This window comes from Cannabis sativa, chromosome 9 (genome assembly GCF_029168945.1).
Source record: "Cannabis sativa cultivar Pink pepper isolate KNU-18-1 chromosome 9, ASM2916894v1, whole genome shotgun sequence".
Lineage (NCBI taxonomy): Eukaryota > Viridiplantae > Streptophyta > Magnoliopsida > Rosales > Cannabaceae > Cannabis > Cannabis sativa.
Window position 1 is genome coordinate 47,071,397 of NC_083609.1, and position 18,865 is coordinate 47,090,261.

The window sequence follows — 18,865 nt, forward strand, 5'->3', positions numbered from 1 at the left end:
AAAATATATTATTTATATTTCAAGTTAAAAAATACTATAGTTTAAATTAATTTTAAAAACCTTAATATAAGATAAATATAATTGAGTAAACATAAAATAATTGAATAAAAAAAGTAATAAAATATGGTAGAGATTTTAAACTTTAACTTCAATATCCAAATACAATAAAAACTATTAACTATAAAGTCTAAGTTTAAGTTAAACACTAAAATGTTTAAACTTTAAATACAAAATAGTTTAACTAATAAATGTAATTTATGTGATATAATATATAACTTTTATAAAAAAAATATATAAATCGGTTTAATTCGGTTTATTCGGGTTAATTGGGCGGTTTAGAATAATTTGTAAACCACCCAATATATTCATTGGGCGGTTTGGATTTTTATTGTATTATTTCGGGTTGTATTTTTTATCGGTTTATTCGGTTTGGTTTGGGCGGTTTATTCGGGTTGGGCGGTTTGTAAATTTTATTGAACACCCCTACTCCGTATATAGAATGCTCTATATGTTCCACCATATAGATGCATCATTAGTTATCCATTGTTATAATCCTAATTTGATCAATGATCCTCTATATGAATGATCTACACTGTAAAGGGATTAGATTACCGTTACACCCTACAATGTATTTATTCCTTAAAACCCTTGACCCCGTATAAATGATATTTCAGCTTATGTGAAATGAGTACTCCACCATTTATGTTCGTTTGGTCAAGCTCGAAGGAGATCATCCTTTGCTTACTATTCGCCAGATAGAAGCTATAGATTCCATGTTTATGCTAGCGCTCCCACTCAATTGCACTACCGTGTTCCCAAAATGTACGTATCACCCTGACCAAAAAGTAGGCTTAACTAATAAATCAAAGAACACGAATAGCCTTTTAAGATTGAGCCTAATCATAACAGGATTAAGAACATTTGATCTAGGATCAACTAGGCGATATTGACTTGAATAGATATTACGGTAAGTTTAATAAATCTAAGTCAAAGTTCAATATCGGTCCCTTCCGATGCATACTCCATGCATCCAACCTGAGCTTTACTTTAACCAATGCTCTGGAAAGAACATAGCACTTCTCCAAATGCAAGTAAACTCTGTTGTAGATTATCATATCAGTAAAACCCTATGTCTGATAAATCTAGGAAACTTTATTCACATAGTCATGTTTACTTTCTAATGTGTTAACAGCACAATAAACAGGATCAAGTATGTGAAAAGGGTTTCAGATGAATTTATACATTATGTACATATAATCATGAAATAAATCATGTGAACCATGCAACATTAAATGTTATTTCTGATCTATATTAATAAGTAAATCTGATTATATTGAAATGAGTTTTATTTAGGGCATAAAACCCAACAATCACCTCCTCTAAACTTCTAGAAATTTCTAGTTATTACATATTTGTTAGTTAATTTAAGACAAAGCCCATTGTAATTGCCAAAGATTAGTAGAAAAGTCTAGATAAATGTAAGAAATGACTAGAAAATAATTGTCTAGAAATTTTTAGAAACAATAGTCACTAGATGTTTCTAGTTTTTTGGGACAAGCCCAATGCTAGAATTCTCTAGTAAATTGAAGTAGCTTCATCAACCAACCATGAGGCACTATAAATAGACCCTTGGTCTCATGGATGTGGGTGCACAAAACAAGTGAAGTCTTAGTGTGTGCTAAGTTATCTATACACAAGTGTGTGTGTTCTTAATAAGTGTCTAAATACAAAGTGTCCCAAAAGTGTGAGTTATACACAAGTGTGTAGTTAAGGTGTCTAGTGATAAAATAAAAAAGTGTGAGTGTTTGGTGTATTGTGGTCTAGTAAAAAGTATTCAAGTCTTGGTGTAATTACTTTTACAATAATAAAGTAATTACGTTTTTCACGTGTTGTAGTGTCCAACAAAGGTTTCTTTGGTCCTTTCTTCAGCACTGTTGCTTTGCTACATAATAGAAAATATGACATATCATAAGTCCAAGTAATATAACAAAACAATATACAATAGAAAAACACATTATAAGCTCCTGCAATTACCTGGCTTGTTGGAGTTGAGGAACTAACTGAAGCATAAAGTAATTCACTTGTTGGAGTAGAGGACCTAACTGAAGCATGGGGTTGTGGATTGCTATTTCTAGCATAAGTTCCAAGATCTTGAACTAAATTGTGTTATTTTCCTACCAAAACTATTACAAGAATTATATATTAATGAACTCATTTTAGTCATGCAATATAGTTAATTTAATTAACAACAAAATACTAACCGAGTTTGCTTTATTCCTCACACAAGTTTGGAAGTTATGCCATGATATATCTCAACCAGAACATCTAAACTTCATTCCTATCCTTCTTACTTTGTGTGAATCTTTTGGAGCTAGTTGATCAAGTTCCACCCTTCACACTTCTTAAGTCTACCTGGTTATACTTTACTTTAATAGTTTTATCATTCCCACTTTTCCAGTTTTAGGCCATTCATCTTGATTCCTAAGTAGAAAAATTTGATTACAATAGGTCTTCAAGTAGTATCCTTTGGTGTACCATTTACTCAAAGGATCCTCTCTTTTTGACTATATTGCAGCCACTACATGACTACAAGGAATGCTAGTGAGCTCCTATATTCTGCAAGAACATACTCAGTTACATAAATCAAAAGAGTACATCCCACCATATATGGTGTCAACTTGACAAAACATGTCTGATGATTTCTGAGGCAGATGCGAACCTACTTGAATCTTATTTTTTTCAAGAATGGTTGATATCTTAGGAGCAATGTTGGTCTTCCACATTAATACAAAATTTCTATTTTTGACATCATTTGCATGAAATACATCCTAATACGCTCTAGAATTGACAATATTGGTCTATTTCTGGTAGTTAATATTGAAGGAGTTCCATTAAAACTCTTACACATATTGTTGGCAAGTATATCACACTTAGGACCAGTTCTAAAGTGTGATCTAGCCTAGTGTACAGACCTACAACCATTAACCATTTAAAAGTCTCCTCATTTAGTTTCTTAATCTCTTCCATGGCAACTTCAAATCTACGAATAATTGGTTCTCTACCAGCCTTCCACATTCGATCTTTCAACGTCTTATCCCTATATACCTTGATAAAATTCTTCACTAAATGTCTAGCACAATGCCTATACTCAGCCTTAGGTACCCCTTCATCTTACATACCCTTTAGAGCTTGTTCCAAACCTTTTTATTTGTTTGTGATGAAGCTCCAATGGTTCGAGTTTTCAATTTTTAGATCCACTCTCAACAAGTTCACAAACTAACTCTAAGAGTCATTATTTTCTATTTCAACAATGGCAATTGTAATTGGAACATTTGATTGTATTCATATATTCCTACTGAAGTAAGTAACTGCCCCAACCATCTAAACTAGTGACTGGTCTACAACCCTCATTGAATCTCTTTTTTAACCCAACATAGCATATGTGCATCCTTTTAAAACGACGTTGTCCATTCTCACCTAGCTCTGTCAAAAATTCGATAATAGAACCTTTGTTTGTACTCTTAATCTCCTTACCATAATCCCACAAAGTAGCATACTGCTCCTCGTAACTGTCCTCATTTTTTCTTGTTACAATTAGTCAAGCTCTGTTTGCCTTATCCCTTGATATTTTAATAATTTGTTCCTTACCAACCACATGCTAGAATGAAGTGATAGTCAATTTGTCATTCATCTTGAATTCATTTAAATACTTTTCACTTAGCCATTTTGCACTTGCAAATCTAATTTTAAATATAACCAATAACAGTTAGTTATATACAAACAACAACATTATAAAAAATAACAATAATTTTAGGTTTCTATAGATTAAGCAATAATAACAAATTAAGTAGTGACTTCTAATTCAATCCTTATATATATCAATATCCTAATATCAGTTTTCAAAGCTGGTCATATAATATGTAAGGTTGAATTTATTCTTAAAAATCCAAAGTAATAAATAAGGTAGTATATTTTCAAAGTAAATCTAAGTTGATCATATAATATGTAATCAATAAACAAGGTAGTGTATTTTTAAAGCTGATACATGATTATAATAAATAAATAAGGTAATGTCTACATCAATTTTCAAAGCTAATCATATGATATGTAAAATATAAGGTTGAATTTATTCCATAGAAATCAAAGAATAAATTATTCAATTAGGATAAGTTAGCATGTTTTCTTGATCAAAATAAAATATAGCATGTTCATGATACCTATTTTTATACTTTTGAGATCACTTGTGAACATCAAAACATGTTATGATGACAAATATTTGAGTTTCATCAACTTTAGAAGCATAACACACCCAAGAACATCCAATAGCCTTATATTGAACCCTAACTCTATGAAGATCATTCTTTTTAAACCAAATGCTTTTTCTATTCTTTATTGCATATTCTCTGATTGCTTGTCTAAATTCAATAGGTGATGAAAAAGCTAAACCCTTCTCAAATAATGGTTTTTCCATGTCAATAGATGTTCTAAACTAAGGCAACTCAGATAGCTTCACTTTCTCATATTTTTATTTGGCTTGTGTAAATTTGAACTTCTCACATCCTTTTCTTCACTTGTCTCACTGTCGGAGGAGCTATTCTTTGGCAGGTACTCACTGTCATCACTAAAATTTACTCCATTCTCTATGTCAAGATCCACATATGTCCTCCCTAACCCTCTCAAATTACTCTCAGCTCTCTCATCAACCTTCAAATCATCTTCACTTTGTGCATACTCGGGATCTACCTCATAATCTTCATAATCACTTGACTCATCACCATCATCATTTGATCCTCATTTTGTGTCACATTGATATTATTTAAACCACCATGAATGAAAATAGTTTCAGAATCAATAACAACCTTCTTACTTTTTGATTCTTGTTGCTCAACTAAACCAACACCACAATCTGTTGTTTGTGACCTTTGTGTGTTACCAAGCCCAACATTAGCACCCAAAGTATGCCTATTTCTATCTATTGCAGCCCCAATTCCCTCATCCAACTCAAGCCCAAATTCAACATCTAAATCTGGCGTTAAGGTCTCGCCAATTTCATTTTGACAAAAGTAACATTCAAGTAAATAAGTCTTCTTCACATTAGACCAATATTTTTCCCAAAAATAATGTGTTCATTTGTTACATATTCCAATACATCACTATTTTCCCACTTAAAATAATAGCCTAATTTGGATGGATTAGTGTATCATAAATTCTTGCAAAATCATATAGCTCATATAGACTCATATGATTAACATCACAATGATGCACATAGTCAACAACCCCACAAATAAAAGTTATACTTTTACCTTTTAAATTTGATTTTCCTTTATGATGCACCTTCAAAATAAACCTAGAAGATGATGGCTCTCGATAAAGACAAAACAACATAAAATACTTTAAGTTGTGGTCTCAAAATATTTTTTTTTATATATTTTTATTCACTGTTAGCCGACAACAATTTTTAACTCACATACACACATCGATGCAACCGTACATCATTTACACAGAGACAACACAAGCATACTCAAAAGGACCAAAAAAACCTCTCCCATTGTGTAAATAAAAAAAAAAAAACAATTTCCCCAAAGTTCTCTTCTTAGACGCATTAAAAACACTACATCACTCATCTCTCAAAACCAAAAAGTACCTATAATTAATTGAAAATGGAATAAGAAACACTTACCGTAAAATGACATAATCTTTTCATTTGATGGTTTGGGGTGTCTCTTCTCTTCAAAGCTGCTTTGCTTCACCATTATCGTGCAATATTTCTTTCAATCGCAAACCCAAACACTGAAGAAATCGCAAGTCTCCTTCAATCATACTTTAAGTCGTAACCCTACTATTTTTTCCCTAAACATATACGATAGAAGAAGGAGATTTATTAATCAATATTATTTTCTAAAAATAAACCTCTAATAATTAAAATAGTTTTTAAAAAGAAAATAATCTAATTATAATTTTAACCTCTATATTTTTGCCATGTATGAGGTTTACATGTCAACTAAGCTAACAAAATCCCACATCATTATTTATTTAGTAAAATTCCACATCATTATTAAATACACGAAATAGAGTTAAAGGAACAATCTTTATAACAGAGAAAGTTTGGGGGGATTTTTAACGAAGAGAAAAGTTTGGGAGACAAAAATTACATATGTTAATAATGTCCTACCTATTCTATTTTGTATGTATAAAATTGAGTTGTTACAAAGTTTATTTTTGTAACGATTCGTAATTTTCAGTTATGAGAATTTCATATTAGTTTTTTTTTATTTAAATTATGTCTTAGAACTTGTTAAAAAAATTTAAAAAAAAAAACATGTGACAAGCTTCATTTAAGTATATACTAATGAAGAATAAAATTGAGAAATTTGCAGTCAAATCCGTGTATATTTCAATTGTTAAACACTTAATTCATTTATTTATTTTTTTTTTGTGGTAATACCCCCTTATGTTTGATTCTATTTGTAAACACGATACATTTGTTAAATTTGGGTGTTAAGTGCCAATTAGGATTGCTACTATGTACAAATACATAAACGTGGCATATTTTCATTGACCCAAATAATTTTAATGATTTAAATATTATTAAAATTATTTTACAATTAAACATAAATAAAAATAATATATATTCTTTTATTTATCATATTAGATTCTTTTTTAAAATAAATAAATAAATAAATAAAAAAATTCTAATGCCTCTGTTGACCTCGCTTTTAGCCAACGACAGTGAGTCAATTAATAAGCGATTACAAATGTAATTAAGAGAGAGCAAAAATCAATAAGCAATAAAGAACACAATATTTTGAAGAGGTCGGCCCCTTTAGTTCGGTAATAGCCTACTCCACTAAGATTGTATTGACTTGAGAACAAAGAACACAGTGTTTCCTCTCTCAAAACTCTCACAATGAAATCTCTGAGTATTTTCTCTTAGATCTCTTTCTAAAGCAATTCTTTTGACCCCTTTCACAATGAAGCTAAATCACTATTTATAGGGCTAAATGCGTGAGGGAAGGTTTCCCTTTTGCTTACAATATCTATAATTGGTAAGTAATATATTACATATTTATAATACATGAAATGGGGGATTGAGACAGCTTGCGTATCTCTCTGGCACGATCCCATGATTGTAGGGATTGCTTTTGTGCTTGAGCTTCACGATATCAGCTCTGATATAGTTAAGTCTTGATACACGGCTCAGAGAGGTAACTTCACTCTTTGCTCGGATCATCCGCCCTTTGCTCTACTCGGTCAAGCAGACTTTGGGCGTGCAAATGTGTTACTTGAAGTTTATTTGAAACATTTCTCCAGCCAAGTGTAAGAAATAACTGACACTTGTCACTAGTACATGCCGCCACGTCAGAGTGAAAAAAATGCGATAACATTTGCCCCCAAGTCTGCACGGGACTTCTGAAGTCGCGCGTTGACTTCACTCAATTTGAATTCTTGTTTGAACGGGTGGCACGTGTTCGATGCGCCTGTTGGTGATCCGATGTGATTTTGACCAAAGGTCTCTTTGATATTCGGCTCATAAACGCTGATTGATTCGTACCTCGAAATCTTCCTGAGATTTGCATGCTTTTGACGGTTGCTCTTCTTCAGGTACTTGATTACTTGATTTCCCAACGTTTACTATTGGGGGAAATCGAGGCATTTAAATTTCAAAACGATTACACTTCTTCACTAATTTGCTTATAAATAGCGCAAAAAGTCTTAATAAACTATTTTTAGCATTTCTTTCTCGACGATTTCAGAGCAAAAACATCTTTTCCTTAAATTCTTCAAAGAATTTCCAGAAAGTGTCGATCAGCATCATCCAAGCAATCCCAAAGCTTCGAACAGTGAGTAAGTTCTTCATCTTTTTATTCTTTAATATTTGAATCTATGATTTTCTGGATTTCCTTTGTAGAAAATTCAATAGTCTTGAACTTGTTTTAGGAAAACCGGAGAGAATCTAGGTTTTGGAATATGAAATTTTGATTGTAATGGCATTCTGACTTTAATTTAACGATAATCGGTTTCACTTGCCCATTCGGGGTTTAGTGAAGATTAACCGTTAATATGAAGTCTTGAAATTATGGGTTATAAACCTAAATCATGCAAAATTTCCCCTTTTAATCCTTTGCTCGGACCTAGTCAATATACTTTATTTATTTTTGTTCGATATCCCAGCCAAATACTCATCTTGTGTCCTACCTTTTGTAGATGAACCCTGGTGAGCTTTGGGAAGGAGAACATCGTATTTACCAGGATCTTCTCCAACTTCTGTATGAGGATTAACCTCGTCTCTGTGCTAGTCCGTCTTCATCAAGCGACGGTCTTTCTAATTTGAGTTTCGAGGACTAGGAGGTAAGTAGTGAATGCACACTTCCCTAAAACTCGAGGTGCAACATAATTTCTATCCTGACAAGATAGTGCGTGAAGGTTATGAATGCTTCATTTAGGAACTCAAGAAGGGGTGGCGACGATATTTGTCGTCTAGCTAGACATACATCGTCCGGCCAGATATAGTTGATACTATACTCGTGGGTCGACCAGATCCTATTGCCGTTGGTATACCTATTGCCACCTTTGCCGTGAACGTTGCTAGGCACACCAATCAAATGTCGCCAAAGGATAGGATGATGGCCCGCACTAAACAAACAATGCAAAGAATTGCTTCAACTGATCCTCACGTGGCTCGGCTTGCCACGATGTCGAGCGCTGAACAAGCCTAGCCTACTGCTGAGGAGGAGGATAATGAAGGGGACATCGAAGTCCAGAGGTGGAGGATCAGGGTGAGGTCCATCCTGACAGTCCATCTAAAGCTGAGGAGGAGGAAGTTGCTCGGGGATCGCCCTTCGGTGGTTACAATGAGGAAGGCGAACCCGTGTCCGAGGCCGATGAAGTCTTGGTAGAAGGTGAGGACTACGTAATTGAGGAATACACCGAACCTGTTCCTCAAAGAAGGCAAGGTGCCTTAGGAGCTCGGTGGGTTTCTCTTCCATCTATAGTAACCCAAGCCAAGATGAGAAATTTGGAAAGAGACGAGGACCTGGGAGGTGTCAAATGCTTTTTTCCCTTCTCCAAATTACCGGGCAGCTAGTCCAAGACAGGGATATTGTGCCTTTTCGGGTGCTCATACTAAGCAGGGTGCAATGCTGCCTTTGTTTCTGTACTTCTAGAGGATTGCCGATTACTATCATCTCTGCCCAACCCAGTTCACTCCAAAGGGCATCAAATATTTATCCACCCTGTTCATCCTCTATGCTTCTCAAGGATGGGGTGAGCCATCTCCGCGCGACACCAACTGGCTTTTTGACCTGAATTCAACTCCTAAGTAGTGCAAGTCAGGGTATTTCTACTTCTGCCAATTGTACGAGAAATGGCTGAAAGGTACTGTGGACACTGATGTCAGTAAAATAGGGCATTTTGTGGACGAGTACTTTGTGCTGTGTATGGATACCGTCCACACTCAGTTCCAGCAGATTCCCTCGTACTGTCGTCCTCCTTTCGCATTGGGACTTAGGGAGAGGCACAAAAAATTCTTCAACTGCCTGAAGTTGCTCGGAACATCACTTTGTTGACCACTGAGGCCAACTATGTGAAGTACAAGCTCTTCCCAGAGGATTTTATGCTGAAATCCTTGAAGGAAAAGAAAAATAAGGCAAGCCAAGCCGGACTGGTGGTACCAAGGCTAAAATTAATTTATAGCCTTATTAATTTTAGCTGTAAATATGTGTTTAGAAAAAGTTAGTGTCAATTTGTTTTTAGGGTAAATACTATTTTGAACCTTATGTTTTGCAAAAGTTACTAATTGGACCTTCTGTTTTGTTAAATGACAAAATGGATCATATATTTTCCAAAATGGTAAAAATAAGACCCTCAACTTAATTTTTGACAATTTTTTTTTTTAATATAATCAACTTTAAGATAATTTCTAACACGAACAGATACAGAACATATAACCAGTTTTGTTATAACATCTCTAGATCGGATTATTATTAAGTCTTATTTTGGCAAAGAATCTGTTCAAGGTCCTATTTGTACAATTTTGGAAAATATAGGGTTTATTTTGTCATTTAACAAAATAGAGGGTCTAATTAGTAACTTTTGTAAAACACAGGATCTAAAATATTATTTACCCTTATTTTTATCTTTTATTTTTGTACACACCCACATGCCAATTCTTTCTAGTTCTTCTTCACCGATTAGTATCATCTATCATCTTTATAATTTTTGTAATGGTTATCTACCTTTACAATAAAAAAAAATAGCAAAAAAATAAATATGTAGACTATTATTTTTTCTCTTATTTCTTGAAAGTGCTAGCTCTCTCAATTCATATCACTACCCACCAGCAAATATTACACAAGATCTATAACCGTATATTAATTACACTTTATCACATGCAGTATAAATACAAATGTTGAATTTGTTATTTTTTTTAGGTAAAAACGTTTTGATCTAACTTTTTTTAAAAAAAAAAAAATTACACGAAAAGTTCTTTTTTTATATATAATTATTTGAATAATTCTATTTGTTTGTATTTTCAATTAATTAAATGTCTTTTTTTGAAAAAAATAATTATTATTTATTTCACAAATTTATCTTAAAAAGGGGTAGAAGTCTAATTTTTGTAAGAAATAATATTTTATTGCAAATATTATAATCAATTGGTTTGACTATTAAGAAAATTATATTATAGACCCCACAAAATGATAAGTACACTCTAATATTTTAAAAAAAAAAAAAAAAAAGCTTAAAATAATTTTTAAAAATTACTCTTCATATTTTCTTAAGGATTTTTTTTTCTCACATTAATTTATAATAATTTCAATACTTATTTTAATTTTATTTTCATAATTTTTTTTCTAAATCATGTATAACTCTTTTTATTTTTTTCTAATAAAATTTCATATAATTGATTATTTTTTTGTTATAATATTTAAAATACTTTTAGTAGGTATATATATTTTTTTAAGAATATGAGTTGGAAGAAAAAAATAAAAAGAAAAAAACTAATATAATTAGGATCAATTTGGCACAATTGGTTTGATAACATAATAAATGTGTATTTTTCGGGTAGATATGGTATGGGTGTAATTAGTTGGTGGGTTGGAGCATGTTGAATGGATATTTTTGTTTGAGTTATTTTATTTAACTAGTTTCTTTGTGTGAGTTTTTATCTTAGTTGTTTTATGAGAGTAATTTTTTTGTCATAAATTTTTAACTAGTTGATAAATATAATCTGTTTCTTTATTTTATATTTAAGTTATTATTTGTATTTATTTATTTTGTTATGAAATCGGTTCTTTTCATATTTATGCCTCAATATTTTTTAGAATTGATCCCTATTTTTTTTTAAAAAAAAAAAAATTATAATCGATTTTATGAGATATTATGTGGTATGATGTATTTTGTTATGGAACTAGTTTTGTTTTTAATTTATGTTTCAGTGTTTTAGAAACTAATTTCCTCTTTATTTTTTACTTGTAATCAGTTTGAGTTATTAAGTGTTACTTGTTTGTATTCATTATATTATATAACCGGTTCTATTTTAGTGATAACCAGTTTGAGTTATTTCGTGTTATTTATTTTTATTCATTATAACACTGTAATAGAACTGGTTCTATTTTAATTATAACTGATTTGAGTTATTTTGTGTTAATTGTTTTTATTTATTATGTTACGAAACCAGTTATATTTCAATTATAATCGGTTTGAATTATTTATTTTTATTCATTATGTTATAGAACTTGTTCTATTTTTTGTTTATATTTGAGACATTTACTTGACTTTTTCAGTGACTTTTTCCGGCGACGGTGACTTTTTCAGCAATTTTTTCGGCGACTGTGACTTTTCCAACAACTTTTTCGGTGACTTTTCGGCGAGACTAACTTTTCCGATGACTTTTTCGGCACCGACGACTTTTTCGATGCCTCTGACTTTCTCAGCAGCTTTCTGACGAACCTTATTATTAAAAATTTTAATCAAATTTATTTATTGTTTTTTCCCATATTTTAAACTTTAATTAATTTTTAACTCCATATTTTTTTGCATTATTTATTTATGCCATAAAAAAGTAAATTCTACTATAATTTTTCATATTTATGAGAAAACCCCATTTTAAAAAGGAACTTTTAGTTTTTTTAAAAATTGTGTGAAGTGGGCCTCAAAGATATATATTTTATGTAAAATAAAAATTATTGAAAAAAAAAGGTAAACTTATAAGGTTTTAGGATAAAATTAAATTCTCTTAAAATTTTTATTAATATTAATTACTAAAAAATATTTATTAAATATTTTAGTTAATCAATATTTGTAAGTATATAATAATTTAATTAATATAATTCTAAAAAAAAAGAAATTTTACTTGTTAACCTGATGGTTATATAATGTTACTATTGAGTAGTTTCTTATATTTTTAAATATATATCTTAAACTACTTTTTTTTAAAAAATATATTAAATTATTGTTTGAGATTTTTATTTTTATACTTCAAAATAATTTTGTAAGGGAGCTCTATTTACACTTCATAGAATGATAAATACACCCCATTATTAAAAAAATATAAACTCAAATAATTTTTAAAAATTATTCTGAATATATTTTTTAAAATTTTTTCTTCAAATTATTTTATGTTAATTTCAATACTTATTTTGAGTTCATTTTCATAATTTTTTTCTAACTCATGTATATATATTTTTATTTTTTTTAAAAAAAAAATTCATATAATTTTTTATTTTAATTTTTTTGTCATAATATTTAAAATATAATTTATTTTTGTTTAATAGGTATATTTTTAAAGAATATGAATTGGAAGAAAAAAGTTAAAAAAACTTAGTACAATTAAAGATATAAATTTTATATAAAATAAAAATTATAAAAATGGGGTGTGTTTAAAAATTTTAGGGGTGCAAATAAAATTTCCCATTTTTATATATATTTTTTTTACGTAAAATTACATAAAAACTACCGGAACAACCACCAAAATAACCCAAAGTATAAATTTTTTTAAAAAAAAAATAAAAACTAATATATAGAAATGACACTGTTTCAACGCCATGTGATGTACACTTAGAATATATTTTGTTATCAAGTTTAAATTTTATTTATAAAATACAGATTTTTTTTTTTTTTTAATATCTATTCGTTTAAAAGAGTTACAAATCTAGTTGTTTCTCAAACTTTAGTTAGAACAATGTCTTTTACAATAATATATTAGAACGCATTTGTAACAAAATTTCAGTAAATGTGTGTTACATAAATTATCGATATTTTTTTTAATAAAAATTAGAGAGAAGTTGAAGAATATTTCTTTTATATATGGATTAAAGGGATAATTACATAAGGCACCAATTTTTGTAAAAAAATTACATTTTTAGATTTAAAGATTTTTTTTATATATATATTTTTACGGCTTTCTATAAAAACAACACTAAAATAACAAGAAAATTACGTAAAAGTAACATGAAGATAACATCTAAACAACAACAAAAAATAGCATACAAATAATAAAAAATCAACAACAATTAACAAGAGTGCAACATAAAAAGACTGTATTTTTTGTAAATAAAATTAAAAAAATTGTAAAAATATTTAAAATTTCGTGAAACCGTATTTTTGTAGTTTTTTTGTTGTTTTTGTATATTTGTGAAATAATTCCCTAATTAAATTTACCTCCAAATAAAATTAATTCAAATATACCTCTTTTTATAAGTATTAATGTACTTAAATTATTCTGACACTCTCATATAATTAAGATATAATTTTAACTATAATAGATTCATGTTCTTTAGAGATGGATGTGTAGGTTTGTTGAAAAATTAGAATAAATTTTTTATTAGAGAAAAATGAAGAATATCGTGAAGTGATAGGAGTAAAATTAGTAGAATAATTGAGAAAAAAAAATAAACATAATAAATTTAAAATAAAAAAAGAGATAAAAATGAAAAGTATCAATTCGAAAGAAAGAGATATATAGTGTAATTTATGTAGATATATTTTGGGAAATTTACATGCTATACTAACTTTTGCCATTTTTTTACAAAAATACTGCCAGACGGTATTTTTTACTTTTTTACTGTATTTTTTTATAAGTTTCATACTGCAGTATACTGTGTTAAGTTTTCACTGGTGTTCTACTGGTGTTTTACTAGTGTTCTACTCTTGTTTTGAGTTGTTCTGCTTTGTGTTTTATTGGTGTTTTATAAAAGCATAATATTTTTGAAAAAAATTCCATGTGACAGTATTTTTGTAAAAGTTAACCCAAATTCCAGTATTTTTGTAAATTTCCTTATATTTTTGCATTCAAAAGCTTAGCCCAGCCCATATGTTAAAGATAAGTTGGCTCAACATTCATGTCCTTTTTTTTTTGGCTAATAAAGGACATGGCTCTCCATTGATAAAAAAATAACACATGGTTGTCCAAGTATATATGTCATTTTTTGATAATTTAGTTATTAAATATTATTAATTTATTATGCAATTAAAATAGCTTTTTTGTATTAATTTTGTGGCATTAATTGTTATTTTCCATTTAGAAAATTTTTATTTACCGTTGTTCTTTTTTGTTTAGGAAATTTGTCATACAAAAGACGAAATTTTCTTTATAGAAAGTTGCGTATTTTTAAAAAACTTAGACTTTTTCTTTCTTTAAATATTACTTTCGGTTTTGTTATGTATTTATCAAATCAAATAATCATTATTTGGTAGGTATTAAAGACCAAATCGTGATTAAACCACTTGAGGCTAGCTCAAGTGGCTATAAGTGGGTGTGTGAGTGTTGGAGGTCCTGAGTTCGAGTCTCAACTAAAACATGTTGTAATATATAAACGCTTAAATCAAAAAAAAAAAAAAAGACCAAATTGTGATCTTGGTCCTTTTTGAAAAGTTTTCCATTCTGCTGTAGTAGAATTCGATTTTGATGTTGTATATCGGGGATTTTTTTTAAGAAAGACTTGTACATCTTTGAAAACGTATTTGTAGCTGTCTTTAGGATTTCTATGTCCTATAAATAGAACGTAAAGAGCAGCCAAATGTTTATCATCTCTTCAAATCTCATATTTTTGTATCTTAGTTTTGTGAGAAGAGTGTTTTTTATTTGTAAAAACTTAAAGTGTTTGATTAGGTTTTGGCTTTCTTGTAATGATTTCTTGTTGTTCATAGAATAGATTGAAGAGAAGTTTTGAACGAGTGTGGGTCTTCGAAAGAAGACTTTTCTAAGTCTCATTTCGGAAGGAAGTGATCATATATCTTCGGCAGAAAATTTTTCAAAAGCCTTACTTTAAGCTTTAAGAGGAAGTGAGCACACATCAATAACTAAAGCGAGTTCATTAATTGTGTGTTTCAGAGATAATATTAGCGAGGTGGATTGAAACAAATCATTAGAGGGAATTTAATTTTGTTTAAGTCAATTGCTTTTGTAATCTTTGATATTTTACTAATTGATTTTATTCCTTAAGCGTAATTCTGTAAACTAGTAGTGTTTGAAAGAGTACTCATACCACGTATAATTTTTTGTGTCAAGTTTTAATTTTGCATAATTTATTTATGTTTTTATTCAATTACTACAATCATTACAGTCACCTTTAAGTTACAGTTTTAGTTTTTAAAGAAGTATATTGGGATTTACAAAAAATACAGTTTTTCATATAATTTCTAGATTTTCACAAAAAAAATGACATTTTTCTCTTCTTTTATAAAAGTCTAGCGGATAATGGCTTTTTCTTTTGACAATTTACATAAAATACCACTTTTTATAAAAATATTACATTTTACCTTCAAATATTTTTTTTTTTATATATTTTTACAATATTTTATAAAAATATAAAAATAAATAAATGAAAGTAACAAGAAAACAATATCATAACAACATAAAAAAATTTAATATACAAATAACAAAAAGATTAACAACAAAATAACAATATTACAACATAAAAATATACTAAAAAATTGCATTTTATGTAAATAAAATCTAAAAAAATCATAAAAATGCTAAAAATTCTTTACATACCGAATTTTTGTAAAAAAAAAATTTTTTTGTAACTTTTGTGTTTTTTTTGAAATTATCTGGTTTTTCTTTTGTTATGATTCAACATTTTTTTTCTGAAATGGGTTAAGATTCAGCTTAATGTATATTTTGATGTTGAGAATTGTGATATTTACAGAATTGAACATATATATAGAGCTAGCGAATAGAACAAGATTGTTTATTAATTATTATTATATTTTGAAGTCATTTTCAAATAATATTATATTTTAAAACTTACATCTCTCTGTTAATATTTTTTTTGACGTGTCTGTTATTATTATTAATACTATTACTTGGACAAATAAGTATCTCTATTATTATCCTCATTTTTTATTTGGAAAGATTACAACTGATAAGCATTAAGGCTAATGAAATTAGGAACCACAAACGGGTTTCCCCTCCCTTCTATGTAGAGGTCATAGCTTCACTAATTGTACACCTATTTTTGCTATGCTATCTGGCATCTGCGATAGCATTAACAGCTTTTTCATAATAGAGTTATTATAAGCACAACAATTGTTTTCATAATCTCCAAAACTCTCAATGAAAAAATACACACATGAGACATGACCTTCCAATCAGGAGGCCGCCTGGTTGAAAATCTTATATGATATTTACTCCACAACAAGAAATAATGTCTTATTAATTGTTGTTTCTAGCAAGCTATGGTAGATGGGTCCAGGACCCAAATTCAATAATATTGCAAAAATATTAAATAATGAAATAATAATATATTTATTTTTTATACACAAAACATCCCCAAACGTTACCGATGAGGGAATCCAAGAACAATATATATTAAAGTTTCAAAAAGAGATCTAAAAGTTTATAACATATTATATTATTATGTTCAATCAAGCTCTTCAATTAAACGGGTCCTAGTACCTGTACTTAATGATCACCATGTTGATCATGATCATGAGCCGAAATTATCTGCAAAGCCTTATAGATCTCAATAACCAATCTTCTCTCCACTTCATCCCCAGAATAAACGATTGTATTACGAGCTGGCTTAGATTTTGGGATTCGTTTTGCTCCAAAAACATTATTAGTGTTCAAAGAACCCACGTTACCTGCCAAGCTGACCATCATGTTAACATACCCACTCTTTATTTTACTCCACAGCTTCAGAGGCGATCTTCCAATTAATCGCAGTATTCGCAGCCTCTTTGGAGCTCTCAACTTCCACTTTCGCTGCACCGGCTCACTACCAAACCGCGCCACCGCTAGCTTCTTCCGCCCTCTTGCCGCATCGTCCAGCCGCCGGTATTTTCTCCGCCGCCAAAATCGGTTGATGTTTCTATACAAGGGTTTTGGAAGCAACTCCATAATTGTGCTGAGAATTTGGTAAGATAGAAGTGCAAGGAAACTTTTCTCTCTTTTTTTTTCTTGGTTGACGAAAAAATTAAACTAAGTCTGTTAAATAGGGTGATGGTAGAGAAAAGTAGTATGGTTGATATTTGAAAAGTATAGAAAAGCTATATATTTATAGAGCAATGTTTGAATGAAAGGGTATTATTGTCATAAACATTTATATTTGTCAACAAAGTCGGTAAAATGTATGACCAAATCGTTTGCCACATTTTTTTAATGGTTGCACACTTGTGTTTCTTACTCAAGGAGAGGTTGGTGCCACCCAATATTATTATATTTTACATTGAAATTGTTTAATTTTTAACATTATTGGTTCAAAGTGAATAACAGAAAAGGTCATGGCTTGTTCAAGTAGAGAAAATGTATATACACCGGATTTAATGTAGTGTTAAAAAAGTCAACAGTTATTTTACTATAAGAATACGTACTAAATAAATAAATTTGTAAAACTTTGATTTACATATCATGAATTAGAACTAGTAATAAGTTAAAAATATTAACGATTTTTTCCTTTTGTTGAGCTAATAATTAATATATGCCGGTGTAATAAGTGTTTGCTGAGCTTTTTCACTATATATCTAGAAGTATTTGACAATATTATACGTTGTGATTGGTAGTTAAAAGGGGACAAAGCAATTGACATTTAGAATTCATTAATTAGCGGATCGTATATATATATAAGCTTTTAAAAATTAGGTTTATTTATATCTGTTTTCTAAGTGTTAGCAAATTGCAATTAATTAATTAGAAGCATTAACACGTATTAGGACTATGACATACTCATGAACGATTGCATGTTCCAATTCAAATTCAAAGAGTCATATTGGAATAGATTATTATATTAATATCATTACTATAATGTGTCAAATGTTACTTCGATCGAAATATATGTATATTTTATTTTGAAAATCCGCTTAATTATAGAAGGAAAAGATATGTAGTCGTATGTGGTGTACGGTAGTGGTTTCTTGCACTTTGGTCAATTAGTCATGCTGTGCTGCCATAGTACTAATTTTCTACTTTTTCTTCTGAATAACGTTTGGAATGGATAACCCACCGCCGATACACTGTCCATATTACTTCTCTTATTGATTTTTCTTTTTCATTTTGACATCAGCTTTTCACTTTGCTATATGATTCTCCATTAATTTATTCATTTAGATATTGCGGAAAAATATGAAGTACACCCAAAAAAAAAAAATATGGAGTACACCCAAAAAAAAAAAATATGGAGTACACCCAAGAATTTATTAATTTAATTTTTTCTTCATGGTTGTTGTAGTTATAGTTTTTTTTAGGATGATTCTCAAATTTGTTAAAAAATTTTGAATGATTACTGAAATTTTTGAAAACTAAAATATTCAAGAAGTAAAAAAATAATAAAAAGCGGAAAATAAGAGAGAAATTTTTTTTACGTGGTTCAAGTATTAACAAATTCTAGTCCATGAGTCAGTCTATTAGCCTTGTTCAGCAATT

The 18,865-nt window shown here is 29.5% G+C and overlaps 1 protein-coding gene across 1 annotated transcript; it reads right to left on the bottom strand.

The window, feature by feature from the left end:
- Positions 1–16,906: 16,906 nt before the first annotated feature.
- On the bottom strand, positions 16,907–17,344 carry LOC115723623 (uncharacterized). The gene has a single exon (XM_030653108.2). It carries the CDS (start codon positions 17,342–17,344, stop codon positions 16,907–16,909), a length of 438 nt encoding a protein of 145 aa, XP_030508968.2.
- Between the last annotated feature and the right edge of the window lie 1,521 nt (positions 17,345–18,865).